At 40.2% G+C, this 17,127-nt stretch overlaps 1 protein-coding gene across 1 annotated transcript; it reads left to right on the top strand.

Annotated features, from left to right (window-relative positions):
• The first annotated feature begins 12,722 nt into the window (after positions 1–12,722).
• On the top strand, positions 12,723–15,079 carry LOC148008608 (cytochrome P450 734A1-like). The gene is made up of 5 exons (XM_087674168.1): positions 12,723–12,892; positions 13,028–13,257; positions 13,566–13,804; positions 13,972–14,362; positions 14,654–15,079. Exons 1-5 carry the CDS (start codon positions 12,823–12,825, stop codon positions 15,077–15,079), a joined length of 1,356 nt encoding a protein of 451 aa, XP_087530294.1. The 5' UTR covers positions 12,723–12,822.
• Positions 15,080–17,127: the final 2,048 nt, after the last annotated feature.

Genomic DNA, 17,127 nt, shown 5'->3' with positions numbered 1-17,127 from the left:
GAGAAAAAGGAGAGAAGCACGAAGGGATTCTTCTTCAAGCTTTGAGGTAAGTGCATTCTCTCTTCTCTCTTCTCTTTGCTTCTCTCTTTCTTTTTGTTTATAAAGAGATTCATAGAGAGAGAGAGAGAGAGAGAGAGAGAGAGAGAGAGAGAGAGAGAGAGAGAGAGAGAAGGAGAGAAATAAAGATAGGAAGAAGGGGAGAGAGAGAAAAATAGAGAGGGAGAAGGAGAGGGAGAGAGAAAATAAAGAAAAGAAGAAAAAATAAAGAGAGGAAAGGATATATATATATAAGGAGGGAAAGAGGGATATATATATATATATATATATATATATATATATATAGAGAGAGAGAGAGAGAGAGAGAGAGAGAGAGAGAGAGAGAGAGAGAGAGAGAGGGAGGGGAGAAGTGCAAAGGAGAAGGAGGGAACCCATAAAGGGAGAAGAAGAAGAATGAGAGAAGCACGAAAGGATTCTTCTTCAAGCTTTAATATAAGTGTATTCTCTCTTCTCTCTTTGTCTTTCTCTTTTCTTCGCTTCTCTCTTTCTTTTGCTTATGAAGAGATGCATAGAGGGAGGGAGGGAGAGAGGAATAGGTAAAAGAAAAGTAGGAAAAAAAGAGAGAGAGAGAGAGAGAGAGAGAGAGAGAGAGAGAGAGAGAGAGAGAGAGAGAGAGAGAGAGAGAGAGAGAGGCTATGGCAAGTGAAGATGGCCTGAGAGCTTGACACAGAGTTGTAACAAGATATCATACTGAGGTGGAAGTAGGAGACTACCTTGGGATTTGAAGAAGCCTAAGATCATACCAAACCATACTTGAAATGGATAAGATCCAAAAGAGTCCAAGAGCTAAAGAATGGAGTGAAGTTGAACAAAGAAGAACTAAGGAGCCAAGAAAAGAAGAAGTAGGTGAAAAAAGAAGAAGAGTTCTGAACAGATGAAGATGACAAAGAGGAAAAGCGAGAGGATGAGCTCAGGCTAGAAAAGAGATGTCATCCCCAACAAGAGACTCGACTACTATTGCCCTGAATACTACCCTAAATACTAGTACTAATAAGAATGCTATCTTGAAGACCAATACCTCTACAATGAATACCCTCATGAAGGATATGGATACTACTACCCCGAAGATTTTTTCATCAACTACTACATAGAAGAAGAATACCTCTATACCAACTACCCCTACCTGGAAGAATGCCAACCGAAAGGATTCCAAGAAAAGGAAGAATGAACTATGCATTGATTGCTAGAACCCTTTACACATTGCCAATTGTATTTGAGTGGACCAAGGAATGCCAACACACTTATGAGGGACTAAAGAAAGCTCTTATGACCGCACCGATCCTAGGGGTCCCAAAAGGAGAAGAGACCACTTTAGCCACATACCCAAGAATGAGCTTCTCATTCTCTTTTTGAGTTTATATACAAACCCTCAATCCCTTAGGCATCCATCCCCTTTTTACATGACCGGGCATCTTGCCAAGGTCCTTATTACCTATTCCTTTCTAGTTGCCTTATCCCTTCACCTATGCCTATCTAGACTTTACAATTTGCATAGGAGGGAGCCTGGCAGTCTTTAACAAAATTTTAGTAGTGCCTTAGTATTTTAAGATGTTCCTTTGTCTTTGACTTAGCCTTTGAGGTTTCCCTTGCGCTTTTGGCCTTTCTTCTCTTAATCCTTTGCCTAGCTTCCTTTTCCACATTATTTTATATTTTTGAATTTTCTTTTTTCCATCTTACATTGGGGTTAACAGTCATTTTACTGAGTGGAAAAATAGATCTTTTGGGATATTAAGGTCTACTCCCACCATTGTCATAGGATTCTTATTGGTGTTCCTATCGAGTTTATTGAGGAAGGAGGGATTGTACTTGTCATATATCCTCTCTCTTGACTCGACTTTGACTACCATAAATATGACTAGGTTGATCAGTATGGTGTGGCTTATCTCAATGAAGCATCAATCTATACTTTGTATTTTCACAAAGCTTCATGAGGGCCCGCTAAGCATGCAAGTATCGGTATGGTTATTAAAGACCACCAACATTGAGTCCTTATGAAAATGGGAGTTTATTTAGACACTGCTTTTACTAATAACATGGAAAAATATAAGGCCTTAATCATGGGGCTAAATATAGCTAGATGTGATGGTATCGATTGGTTATTGGTGAAAGGCAACACACACTTAGTGATCAACCAATAGAATGGGATTTAGAGTGTAAGGGATCCCATTCTATGGATGTATTATCATGCTACCTTGGATATACTTGAGATTTTTGAGATAGTGACTTGTCAGCTGGTTCTTGTTGGTGGCATCACTTTATAGATTTGTTGGTAAATTACGTCTCTATTGAGGATGTATTTCTCAACTGTGGTCTTAAGGGATTATTAGAATTATCCCATCTTATTAGCCAGAGGGGTACCATGGGAGTTGATCACTGACATGCCTTGTTATGGCCGCTGATAGTTAGTATGGGTGATGAGCGAGGTAGTGATTGACCATCTTCCAATTCTTTCACGGATGCATAAGATCTTCAACGACATATTCACTAGACACCCCATGCCATTTATGTAGGGAGCCTAACTAATATATTGATGCATTTAGTGTAGGGCCTAAGTTGCACATCCCTTGGTCTAGTGTTGTATTTCAATATAATTTATGTGGTGGTCAAGGGTTTGTTTTCAGCTAGAGAATGCTGAATGGTGTGCTATATAGTTACATTTCATAAGGCCAAGAGGACCATTTCTTTCATAGTAAAATGATTTATTTTGTTAGGCCAAGACGACCATGTGTTTGTTTAGTGTGAGTGTGATTAATGATTTTTTATCTTAGTGCTATACTAAAGTGATTCAATGGAGTACCTAGAGCGAGCTGCTCAGCTACGTAGAAGCTTCTTGTGGCCAAGTCCAAGTGTTATTCTTCCTTTTCGAGTTTTTATCCTTTAATCTGAATGTATATGTGTATGTGGAAAACTTTCTTTTTTTGGGGACCTGACAAGTCAAGGCACAGCCTTCTGTAAAGACATTGACAGGTGCTCTAAGAGTTGTTTTTGCGAGTAGTCCTAGTGACCCTGTCTTGCTAGTGTGCTAGGGAATTGTTTCTAGGAGTCTCTACTAGTTGTATGGCAGCTAGGGAAGCTTGCCAAATAGAAGAAATAGAAAAAACAATGAATATGTCTAGAAAAAATAAAATAAAATATGGAGGTGTGTAAAAAGAGATTTTAACCCCTAGAAAAAGAAAATAAAGCAAAGACAGATTCCAAGAAGCAGATGATTATTTCCTTGCGAAGGCCTGGTAGGTTCCTAGGGATGAGTGAGTAGGCTCGAGACCAATGCCTTGTATTCTTGGGGGTGATATTTAGCCAAAAAATAAATAAGGATGGTTGGAGCAAAAATAAAAGTAAGTGAAAGAAAAAGGATTTAGTGTCGCCTTGCGAGAGGTTGATAGGTTTTTGGATACTGAGACAAGACCTGAGGCCGATGCACTGTTTTCCTTGGGTCACTATAAGCTCCCTCCTTTTTACATGCTCAAGTATCAAGTCCTAAAGTATAAAAAAGTGCTTAATCAAAAGTATTTGAAAATCAAAGACCAAGCTATATGAGTCCTCACCTAATATAAGTTCCTGGTCTAGTTGTTCTAGGTTAGGTAGACAGGTTGGACCACAACTTAGGATAACTCCTTTGATCATTCTTCTTCATTAGTCAGTGTTGGGGCAGTTGGCTAGCAACTACATTTAGATCTCTATCAGATTATGCTTAGCCTATCTCTCATAGACTTCATGCCTCGATTTTGTCATGGTTAGGATGAGAGCTATGTTTATGTTTTGTTTTGTATTTTCTTTATAGCATCTTGATGCTTGTTATGGTTTATTTATGTGCAAATCAATTCATGGATTTGAGGGCTGAGTTGTCCTATCCTGAGTGGTCACCAATGAGAACAGATTTTTTAAGTTGATTTTAACGTGCAAAAGTGGCTCGGAAGGTATAAAAGAGTAACTTTTCATGGAAAATGAAATGGTTGTGAATCAAGGAGTTGGAATGTTCCTAGATGCATTACAACACTAGGAATCCAACGCAAGTGTACGTTTGTTAATCGGAGTCCGTTTGACCCCCCATTTAATGGCTACAAGGTTTGGCATTATGAAGCAACTATCGGATCGGAGAGCCAGACAGTGCGTAACAGAGGTCAACTTGATAGTTTTCGATGCCACAAAGCCAGTCATCTAGTCCATTCGCGAATCGAAGGTCATTTGCCCCTTTATTCAATCAAAAACCACTTGCGGTCAAGTGTGAATACTCAAAATGGAACCAACTATTTTGAAGATTAAGCTTAAAAGAAGCTTAAGAGGGCTTAAGCCCATGAAAAAAAATGCGACGGGGGAGAGGCATCAATTTTTTCATGCCCCCAATTTTACATTTAAAAATGTCATTTTGCACCCATTGGAATCAAGAGACATCCTCTAGGGGGAGATGAGATAATTGTATTCTTCGTATGTAGAGAATGATGTAGTAAATAAAAATGTTAAAAATCCAAATTTCTCTCTCCTTTTCTCTCCTCCGTGAACCTTGTTCTTATGGCTTATTCTATGTGAGAGAGAGGTGGGCTAAGGTGAGAGATCTTGGATGCATGATGATGTAGAAGCATTATAAAGGAGTATAAAGTGTGGATCAAAGATTGAGGAGGTGTTAGCAACCATAAAAGAGTATCAATGGCTTCCATTTTTTTGAAATACATAGGGATGCTTATGTGGTTTAGTATGTAAGTGCCCATCATCGATGTTTTATGATGAATCTTTCATTCTTATTATGAAAAATGGTCTAAAATGTTTGAACTTGTCTTCCATTGCTTGAAAAACTTGAATAATTAGTCATTTCTTGGTGTCTGCATGATCAAAATGAAGATCAAAGAAACCCGCAATGTAGGATTTAGTAAAAATTGAGGGGTTCATGTGTTTTTATGATTCGTATGGTATTCATATAGAGTCTTATGGAGTATAATGTTATATAATGATCCACATAGTCTCAATAAATCTAAAAATTAAAAAAAAAAGTAATAAATATTAGAATAAATCAAAAAAATCAAGACATATGGGATTTTCTATGGAAAAAATAGATTCTATGTGTTAAAAAGATTACAAAAAATTATGGAGGCCAATGTATCATTCATGCAATCCACATCGGGGTCATTGCTAGATGAACCAAGATACGACATCTGCAAAAAAAACACAGGAAAAAGACAAATTTATTTGCATACAAAAAATCATATATTACCTACATTTCAAAGAGCTTCCTTTAGACATTGAGCATAACACTTAAGTGCTAATGCTTCTCTTAAACAAGAAAACTAATAAACACAAACACGGGATTGGTCACATTCATCATTGCAAAAATATATTGTTTACTATCAGAACTGGGAGACCTGGCGTGTGTATCCCCGCGTCTAAATTGCAGGTTAGACGCGCCCTCAGACGCGCTCCAGAGTGAACCTTCTGTCCAGCGCGTGTATCTGCGCATCTAAGATGCAGCACAGACGCGCTGTCAGACGCGCATTCCAGGTCAATGCGCATGTATAATCGCGTGTAGACTGCAGGTCAACCTTCTGTGCAGTGCGTGCATCATCGCGTGTACACTGCAGAGCACACACGCACTAAGACGCTCTCTTAGACGCTATGAGAGGAAACATTTTTCGCGTCTATATCTGCGTCTACACTGAGATGTAGATGCGCTATCAGACACGCTCGGTCGGCCGATTTTAGGCCGAGACCGCCATTGATGATTTACAAAATGCAATACATAATGGAATCACAAATCCTAAATACACAGATAGAGCAAAGAGAGGAAGAGAGAAACAAAGAGAGAGAGAGAGAGAGAGAGAGAGAGAGAGAGAGAGAGAGAGAGAGAGAGAGAGAGAGAGAGAGAGAGAGAGAGAGAGAGAGAGAGAGAGAGAGAGAGAGAGAGAGAGAGAGAGCGAGCGAGAGAGAGAGAGAGAGAGAGAGAGAGAGAGAGCGAGAGAGAGAGAGAGAGAGAGAGAGAGAGAGAGAGAGAGAGAGAGAGAGAGAGAGAAAGAGAGAGAGAGAGAGAGAGAGAGAGAGAGAGAGTCACCTTGGGTGTATGGTGTGGCGGGTGGTGGCGCTTCTTCCTTCTCCTTCTTCCTCTCCTTGGTAAGTTACCCTCCCTTGATGCTTGCTTGCTGATTCTTCTTGTTCTCCTCTTTCTTGTTCTCTCTTTCTTCCTCTCCTTGGCTTTCCTTGTTCCCTTCTTGTGTGTTTGAAATGAAAGAAGAGGTGAGTCATGAGGAGGTGATGCATGAAGAGACTACATGTCGGCTAAACTCAAGCTTCAGAACCACAAAAAACGTAAGAAAGGAAAGGCGCAGTTTGAAAAAAAATGAGTTAAGTATGGTTTGAATTTTGATGTGTGCGTCTATTTCTGCGTGTATATGTGCGTCTATCGTTTAGATAGACGCGAGTATAGACGCGAATATAGACGCGAAAATAGACGCCAATATAGACGCGTAGTTAAACGCGGATATAAACGCGCATTTGGGCTTTATCATAATTTTTTGTTTTTAAGATAAGTTTTGATAGTGAATTCTTATCATAAGTTTTAATGTATTTATGATGATTTTTGTGTATTTAAAATTGAGATCTTATGTAAACATATGAATGACAAATATTTTGATGTTGTCATCAATTAGGTTTAATCATGTCGACGTCGTCATCACCTAGTGCGGTGCAAGCTGATGAGTCAATGAGCACATCCTCAAGTGAGGATGAAACATTGCATCTTCATAATCGAGATACATGGCTATGACGAAAAATTAAATGCATGTGTGATCGTTGTCGAGGGTGTATTTTTCGAGCACGTCGAATTGCAATGTCACACCTCAGCTTGTATGGAGAATGGGACCGAGAAAAATCACCAATATTCATTGTTTTTTCTTACCACTAAGATTGCATGTCTATGTTACGGGAATTATATATCAACGTACATGAAACTCCCTTTTGTGGTTGAGCAGGATGCGGTGCCACATCCTCAGATGCTCCCTCCCGGGTGTCGAGAGGCTGCAAAACGCCGACGCGAGGAGGCAGAGTCTTCAAGAAGAGTAGAGACTGACGACCATGATAGTAGCCCCTATGAAATGCCCCATCAAGTCGTAGAGGATGAGATTTTGGACAACATGGTACACCATCTATTTTCGCAACCGGTTCAGGGAGAAGGTCACTCTACGAAGCCAGATGATCCACTATATGTAGCATCATCTACTCCGTTGTATGAAGGTTGTACGTACTCCGTTCTTCGTGCGTCCCTCGAGATACTTAACTTGCAAACAATTTATGGATGGAGTAATGTCAGTTTGGATGCGTTATTGAAGTAGGTATCAATTCAGTTTGGCTTATGAATTATAATATTAATTGTTCTATTTTGAAATCAGAGAGAAATATATGTTGGAGGTTTTTTAACTCACTTTTAAAAATATATGTAGGTTATTATCACAAATGCTTCCAAAAGAAAACAAATTGCCAACTAAGAGAGAGCAAGCAAGACATTACTTGACATCTCTGGGAGGCCTCGATTATGTCAAGATCCATGCATGTGTCAATGACTGTGTCTTATTTCGTGGGATTCATACCGCACGAGAGTGTCCTGTTTGTGGCGAATCAAGCTACGAAGTGGAGATGAAGTCAATGGATGTGTCTCGTAAGGTTTTGCGACATTTTCCGATTGTTCCACGTATAAAACTTATGTTCAAGTGTAAGTCTATTGGAAAGCTCATGTCATGGCATGCTAGCCATTGTTCAAGTGATGGAAAATGGAGGATCCCTGCAGACACATCGGCATGGCAACATATAGATAATTTGTGGCCCGTTTTCAAAGAAGAGCCAAGAAATTTGAGATTTGGTTTAGGCATGGATGGAATCAATCCATTTTGCATCAAAAGCACATCATACAGTGTATGGCCAGTGATATTGGTAAACTATAATATTCCTCCATGCATGGCAATTAAAAAGGGACATGTGATGTTGTCCCTTCTGATTCCTGGAAAGCATAAGATTAAAAAATGGACATTTACTTAGAGTCTTTGATTGAAGAGTTAGAAATGTTATGGGAAGATATTGAGGTAAAAAGCAAAAAGCACGGCTTGAGGGAAGCATGGCTGAGGGTTGGTTAGTGCAATCATCCCTTGTTTATATCTCTGAATATCTTGCTGAAGTGGATCTCTCTCAACCACGACTATGGAAAGATGATGAAGACTTGAGGATGACCTCTATAGTACCTCAAGGAAAAGGAATGAGTAAAGTGCTAACAAAAGAAGAACTTCGTAAGTTAAATAGTTTTTGTGTGCTCAATAGTGATGTTATGAGCAAATGGGTGACACTATATAATGAAGCAAGGGCAAGAAGAAAAAGCGAAAGACAAGAATTTTGCACTAGATATGGACGTAATGTCTCATTTCCAGATCATCTAAATGCTCTCCCACGTCATATTGACATAGATTGGTTACATGAGGAAATTACAATCAGACGTCATCCAAGTGGTTTTGTAATCATTGACTCTACAAAATTTCACCAAAACAAGAATGACACATTAGTACTACCTCAACAATGCGAGCAGGTATATATGCAAAGGCTAATTTTTTTATATGTATACATGTGATATATATACACAATATAATAAGTACTTAAGTTTTTTGCTTTTGTTTTTCAAATATAGGTTGTGTATCATCCAATGGTAAACAATAATAGATGGTGGTATGTCATCCCTATATCTAATCGTTCAAAACCAATATATGGTAATATTACCGACATGGAGATAGCAGATGACAATCCAACAGTCAATGATGATGTGCATGATGACACCATAATGGATGATATGCGTGATATAGTACAAGATGAACCTCGCGAGGATGTTCAAGGAAATGCAGAATAAGACAATAATGTGATTGTCGATGATATTGATGAAGTTATTGAGCAATATAGCAACACATCTGATAGTGGGATAGACTTATTTGTTTCGTTACCTCTTGGTAACATAGACCTAGAAGTAGATAGTTTAGCAAGGGCTGATCTCATTGAAGATGAGATGGAACATTCACTGTAACATACTTAATTTGCTTATTGATTCAATGTGTATTCCTAATTCTATGGTTTTTATCATGCGCACACGTGCATACTCAAGAATTAATAGTCAATTTTAAGGTTAAATTGAATTTTTCATAATAAAAAGGAAGTATCTTTTATCATCTTCAAGTACGTAGAGAAATTACGAGGTACATATTGCAATGCTTGCTACTAATTATAAGGTTTCTATCGCTTGCCGCTAATTACTTATATCAGGCTTGTCAACTGGAGGAACTGCCATTCATTAGAGAGCAATGAAAAAGTAATTATTAACTCTATTTTTTTAATTCAATGATTCAGTGTGTATTCTTAATTCTATGGTTTTTATCATGCGCAAATGTGCATGCTCAATAATCAATTTCAGGTGGTTAAATAATTATTAACTTTGGTTTTTTAATTATATGAATTGCTAATTTTAGGTGGTTAAATAATTGTGCATCTGTTGGCGCGTCTATATTAGTGTCTATTTGCACGGATATATAGACGCTAAATTCGCGTCTATTTACACACACGTTTACACGCACTTATAGACGCTATGATAGATGCGCGCGCATCTAACATGCGCGTCTATACCTCGTTTCTGTTGTAGTGTTCATCTATCTTCTTAACATGACAATTTGCAATTGTATGTCCTTTCTTCTTGGAATAGAAGCACTCTCCATGAAACTTTTTCTTACCACCCTTCTTCTTTTTATGACCATTTTGGTAGAGGATTCACCTTTGTCTTTTGCAGTGGTAGAGAATGTAGCATCTCCACTGTTGTTACCTTCTCAGGCTTTAAGTCTCAACTTCTTCTCCATTACTAGTGCACAAAATTCCTCAAACACCAAAGCTTAGGGTCTCACTTGAGTGTTTAGGGAAGTTACCAATCCATCAAACTTTGGTGGAAAAATTAGAAGACATCTCTGAGCAAGCTAGCTCCTCACTAGTCTTTTCTATACTAATGCCAACCGTTTGGTCACCTAGATTCTTGATCCAAGTGATGAATGCTTCAACTATCTCTCCTTTAGTAAACGTCTATGTTGCTAGTTGATTCTTTAAGTTTTGAACCCTTGTTTCTCATGTTTTGTACTAACTCCTGAGTATGTTCCAAGCCTTGCCTTGGTTGTATGCTAAATCAAGGTCAAAATACTATAAAAACAACTTGTAACTAAGATACACAATGCATTTGTGTTCCCTTTTTTCCAAGCTCGTAGAAGATCTCCATTTGGAGGACTCATATCACTCATATCACTCAAATTTAATGGGTTGAGGGTGGATTGTGGTTCTGGGTCAGTCCCCAACACCATCTCCAAAAGCTCATAAGAATCAATGCTCGTTATGCTTTTAAACTTTCACAAAGTGCACTTTGTACACCATCTAACTTGCCTTCACTAAAGGTTGGTGGATGAATCCTCAGTGTTTGAATTATTGGTACAACAACACTACCACTTGCTGCGCTAGTACTGCTACTTGATGCAACAGACAATATCTCTCATTTTCACTGTTGAAGCGCTTGTCTCTTGCGTACTCTTCACTCCTCAAAGCCCCTTGGGCTTTGATAGTATGTAGAAATTACATGGCATAATGAACAGAATCTGAGCAAGGAGTAAAGAAAACATAGAAAATATGAGAAGAATAAAGACTGCTTTAATTTCAAATGAACTTAGGCAAAGATGGATCTTCCCACCCTTGTGCTTCCACTATGAAGCTTAGATGGTGATCCAAACAAATGATAGGTGAAGAACTTAAGGGTAGCTCGAAGAACTCTGACAGGGTAAAAGATAGATGAAGAATGGCTTTAGAGGGATCTTCCTTTTATCGCCCGAGAAGGTAGTCTGATCGACATATCCAACCATATTATCAACCTTCCCTATTCGGCTAGGGAATATTCTCTTTACCATCGAGTAGGGGATACTACAGGCCTCGAACCCTTGTCAAGGGAACCATTAGCCCTTGATAACTCCCACACCTCGCAACTCAATGCATAATGCTTCGAGTTGCTACCAGTATAACTATTCTATCTAACCCAAAGGCTAGATCTACAAAGATCACATTTTTACCATCAGATCACATAGATCTCATTTGACATACAAGTCAAGACCCACCCAATGTCTGTGCTTACACATGGCTTCTGCTTATAATGGGGGCCTTACAACTTAAAGCACCATGGATCATTGGTGGGACCTTACAAGGGTGGGGCATTGAGCATATATAACAACATACACGTGGAAAAATTGGAAAATTGCAAAAGTATCAAAAATATCATTAAAAAATAATCACTCAATACATCAAAATATGCAGCATTAAAATTTTACATGTAAAGGTACGATTGTATTCAACATCGCTATATGCGTCCCTGACAGGGATGTTCATAGCGAGGGCATAACAACAATTATAGCATTGGTCATGTCGATAATTGTAACAATCTTGATCATTTTGATGGAAGGACACCATAAATCCAAACTGCAACCATGTATATTGTTATTGTGATTATTGTCGATGTCTTGTCCATGTGTAGTGATGTTTTAAAATCTTAACAATTAATTAAAGGGAAAACTAAACAATAACCCTATAAGATGACACAATATATCCCAATTTATTGTCAATTTGCAAATCTGGCAAAATTACCTTGCAGGATAAATATATATAATGGCTTAATGTATATAAAGTGTACATCACATAACTACTTTCTTATTTAGCATGGCCCAGAGTCCCTAACAAACAATTGTTTGTATGCTATACAGAAGTAGATAAATACCTTAATATTTACATGAGTTGCATGTGATGTAATTACTTTCTTATTACCTAAAGCTCCCATGCAACAATAAGTTTAAGTTACATGCTATGGAATTGCTTTCTTATTTCACTTCACCTAAAGCTACTAAGCAACCATAAGTTTGGGCGCTTTGTGAGATAAAAGTATATATTGATGCTTAATGAATGCTACATTGAAATGCTAAGTGACTACTTTCCCATTCAGCACAACTCAAAACCCCCCTAGGGCCTATAGAATTTAATTCTTTATAGCGAGTGAATTGGTCCCAATTCGCTACTATTTTTTTGTGGGTAATATAGTTTCAATTATATCTATTTGCTGCATAAACTAACATGCCCTAATATCCTAATAGCAGCATCATTTGATGCTTCCATTCATGAGGTCTCCACTAGATAAAGACATAATCGATTCCCATTGCCGCCCGTTTGGCAAAGACGACTCCACCTAGGAAGTTGGAGATAATGAGAATGGCTGAGGCTGGTTGCCGCCCCTTTGGCAAAGACGACTCCACCTAGGAAGTTGGAGATATAAATAACAATGGCTGAGGCTGGTGTCGGTGTTCTCATCAGAAAATGCTGGTGAGAGACTACATGGACGAAGTTAGACTAGACAAAAGCTGAAGGTGGTGTACTCGGAGTGCATATCTCATCAGAAAATCCTGGTCACTGGGGCTCACACAGAAAGAGAGAGAGACAGACAGACGCACAGACACTGGGTGGAGTATTATGGGGAGCACTTACAATGTCAAGGAAGTGGCCTTGTCTGTGCTGGTGGTGGCTGCAACGGCCTTCTTGTATGCCGCCTGGAAGCTCCTGCAGGCCTTCTGGCTCAGGCCCCTCCGCTTCAAGCGAGCCTTCGAGGCCCAGGGCATCAAGTGCCTGCCCTTCCACCCCCCGCGTGGCAACCTCCCGGAGCTTGACTCCCTCTATCAGGACGCACGTGCGAGGCCCATGCCGGAGCTCTCCCACGACATCGTCCCACGCGTCCTCCCTCACCTCCACCACTGGTCCAAGCTCTACGGTCAGATGAGTAATTCATTCTTGATCTTCCTGCTGCATATATATTATAATGCTAACGTCGGTAATTTTAGCTGTAGGGGACCTTCTTGATATTCCTGCTGCATATATATTATAATGCTAACGTCAGTAATTTTAGCTGTAGGGGACCTTTACGTATACTGGTTTGGACCACGAGCCTGGGTCACCCTCACAGACCCTCATCAAGCCAGAGAAATTTTGTCGACCAAGTTTGGGTACTTTACCAAGGCAGGGAGAAGACCTGATGCTGATGACTTCGTAGGCAAGGGCCTTGTGAACCTAGAAGGTGAGAAATGGGCGCAGCATCGACGCATCATGACTCCGGCCTTTTTCCTCGAGAAGCTCAAGGTAGAGTACACTAATTATGATCTGTTGTTGTAAGTAATTTGTGTGCTGCAATATCAATCTTAAGATGAACCAGCATCCCAAGGCTCTCAAAACTGGGCAAGCATGAATCGGTTGCTCTTTCACTTGCAAAAGAGCTGCATGGGCTGTGGGAGGAATCAATTACCTTATCTGCCAATATCGTATGGCCGCATAACCTCATCATGAACAATATATTGTCTCCGACTCTGGTTCCATGGAGTTGGTGAAGATCGACGTTAGGAATGTTCTTCCTATGACATGTTCTGTGACCATCATCTTGTTCTATGCAGGCCATGGCTCCTGTTATGGCTGCCTGCACCATTGCTATGATGGAGCAGTGGGAGAGTCAACTGGAGAAAGGGGAAGAGATCGAAGCACTCGGTGCATTCCAAAACCTGACTGCGGATATCATTGCCCACACTGCATTTGGAAGCAGCTTTGCAGAAGGCAGGCAAATGTTTGAGATGCAGCGCGAGCAGCAGATCATGTTTGAGAAGCTAATTCGAACCGTCTACATCCCTGGTTCAAGGTCACAGAACTAGACCTGTTCGTTAATCTTTGTGCTCATGAATGGCTAGTAAATGACCATGCACAGTTGGTGTAACACGTGGTTAGGGTAGGTGCAGTGGATGACTCATTAACGTGATGATTCGATTGGTTTCTGAGACATATTGTACCTGCTTGTTGGAGCTGCAGATATATACCAACTGCGTTCAATTGGTATCGGTGGAAGCTGAATCGGAGTATAAAAAGTGTGCTTCGGAAGATCGTTGAGAATCGGTTAGAGACAGACAAATCGTGCCAAGGGAGCATTGATACTAATGATCTGCTTGGGCTTCTGATGGCTGCAAATGCCGGACAATTGCAGGGAAGTCAGAAGAACTTGAGTATGGGGATGGATGAAATTCTGGATGAGTGCAGGACCTTCTTCTTTGCTGGGCATGAAACGACATCAACATTGCTGGCGTGGACATTTCTATTGCTAGCAAGCAATCCTGAATGGCAAGAGCGGGTAAGACAGGAAGTGCACGCTGTTTGTGGGATGCAGGATCTGCCATCAGCCGAGTCAATCAATCAACTGAAAGTTGTAAGTAACCACACCAAAGCATGCAACTTCACTTGTCTCCAGTAATGATAGATATACTTCAATGTTCGTCATGATCTTGCAGAACTTAGATTCCTATGCTGCTATCCCAATTTAGTAAACTTAGATGTTGCCTGTAAATCGCAATGTGGAAATCATAGGGGGAATTTGTCTAAAACTTCTTCTGAAAGACAAGCAGTGAACACCGATAGCAAGGTGCTTTGTATACAAACAAACTCATTTTTCGATTACATCAATGAATGTGCTTTATATATGCTTGATTGTTTGGTGCAGGCTGGCATGGTACTGAATGAGACACTGAGATTATATCCCCCTCTCATAGCAATGTTAAGGGAAGCCTCCCAAGACTTGCAGCTTGGAAAGGTGTTGATTCCTGCAGGGACGGCGCTAATGGTGCCAATCATTGTCTGGCACCATGATAAGAGGTATTGGGGCCCGGATGCATTAGAGTTTCGCCCTGAGCGGTTTGAGCAGGGTGGGGTGGGCATTAAGGCAAGCCAATATGCATTCCTGCCATTCTCGATGGGGCCCCGCAACTGCATCGGGCAGACCTTTGCCATGCTGGAAGCCAAGGTGGTTCTGTCGACCATCCTGCAACGCTATCGCTTCCGCGTCTCACCCAATTACCGTCACGCCCCCACCACCATCCTCACCTTGCAGCCTCAGCATGGCATGCCTCTTATATTTGAGAAGCTTTAGTTACTTTTTGCCTTATTTTCTTTTATAAAAATACAACTTAAACTAAGTCTCACCCGAAACATAATCATTGAGTTCAATATGTGAGAAAGAAAGAGTAGAAGGCAAAGAACCAAAAGTAACTTGGTCGAGAGTACTAAGTTGTAGCTTTGAAGCCATACACATAAAGTATCATGTTGAAGTAATCCATATCATGTTGAGGTATGGATTAGTGAGTCTTTATGCCAATGGGGTCATGGCGTAGTGGTTTGGGTGTGGATTGAGTTTCATGGGTGCGTGAGTTCTCACATTATGCTTTGTATCCCCAAAAGCATAATAGTAAGATATCTATTTGATTCTAATTACTAAGTCCTCATAATGCTACATTTATCAATTCTTTTTAGCACATCCACCGGAACATGTATTGGCACCTTAAGTTTGATGTCAAGAAATGAGGTATGGCATAGTCCATTATTATAGCACCTTTTTTTGTCATTCTCTATCATTCTTTGCCTTTTTATGCAAGAGAATACCCTTCACATTGTATTTTATGCTTTGTGTGGAAGGAGTGTTATAATACATTTTTCACACATATTATTTACACTACAAGATACATGTCTTATATTGACGTTCAAAGCAACGAAAATGTTCATAAAAAAATTTGTCCCCATCCTCGCAAAAAACGTCGGTATTAGCGACGCCATAGAACAGTCGGTATCAGCGTCGCTATTTGCGTCGTCCCTGATCCTGGCGCAGATAGCAACGCTGATAACGACGCTTTGCGATGCATGTTGCGATGCGTGCAGTAAATTTGTGACGCTAATAGCGACGGTAACAGGAAAAAAAAAATTGTGGTAAGGCATAGCACTATGTGCTTTATTTAGGCCATATAAAAGAGTTTCAGTAATGTGTACAATGCTCGTATAAATGAAGGCAAAGTGTACTTGAATCATAACACTAATACATGAAATAAATACATGATTACGTAATGAAAGCGACATTAGAAAATGCTTACACAAATCACGTGACCAAAAAACAAGAGTATGTGAGCTCCATGGATCCAAGGGCGAGCTATACGAATGTACTCTACAAAAAAAGAAACAACTACACATCAGTCCACCATACAATAATGCATTTTAATTAAATTTAGTAACTATGGACAAAAAAGATGAGTGACTTACAGGGCCACCGCGTCCATACAATCGGTCGATCAATGTAGTGACATTGTGTCTCTCTACATATTGAGTCTCTAGGCCGGTGGGATCGCGGTTTGTAATGGAGTACTACAAAGAAAACAAAATACAACTGTTAGAAACATGATTGTCAGTACAAGGGATATTGAAAAAAAATAAGAAAGCAGAACAAAAGAAAAACTTACAAAGTCCTCTAGATATATAATGTGACTGTCACTCCCAAGATGATGGACTACTCGTGCCTCCAGTCGTGCCCTCGCCGCCTCGTGCTGCTGTCTCCAACGTCCTGGAGAATTTGTAGCCTCCTCTCTAAGTTAGTGCTAGTCGTTCGAGTCTAGCCACTCAGGCTTTGAGGCTCCACTCTTAAGTGCCTTGTGTGTGTCTGATCGTTTGTGTGACATGTACGCACACATGCACTCCATCATCCAGCCTGTGGAAAAACTATCTGCTGTGGCACATACCAGAAACTCCTCATGCAAGAATACTACTATGTAGTCCTTGTTCCCCTTCGGTATGTTCTTCCAATGATCCAAGACATTGTGCCGAAAAACTTGTTGGCACAACTCTCTCATACGAGCCGTCACCCTCCTTCCCTCATCATTCATGATAATGGCTCATGTCCTATCATCTACAAGGTATCCATACCCCTCTAGGGTATGCCTAAGATGTATTCTCTCCCACCTGCAACCACGCTCCTGGGCATATCTAAGAGACCCCTATACATCTGGTGTGGCTATAGGGGTAGTATCTCTCGGAGTAGCACCCATAGGGATGCCACCTGGCTGTAGACGACTGAGCAAAAGCTGGAGTAACTAGAGTAGACGTCCCCACAAGTGTGACAAATCCCATCGGTGATGCAACTCCAATAGAATGATGAGA

Source organism: Lygodium microphyllum, unplaced genomic scaffold (genome assembly GCF_053477565.2).
Source record: "Lygodium microphyllum isolate KBCC unplaced genomic scaffold, Lygodium_microphyllum_v1.1.10 scaffold_118, whole genome shotgun sequence".
In the NCBI taxonomy this organism is placed as follows: Eukaryota; Viridiplantae; Streptophyta; class Polypodiopsida; order Schizaeales; family Lygodiaceae; genus Lygodium; species Lygodium microphyllum.
The sequence above is the reverse complement of the archived record's forward strand: the minus strand, read 5'-3'. Positions and strand labels throughout refer to the sequence as shown.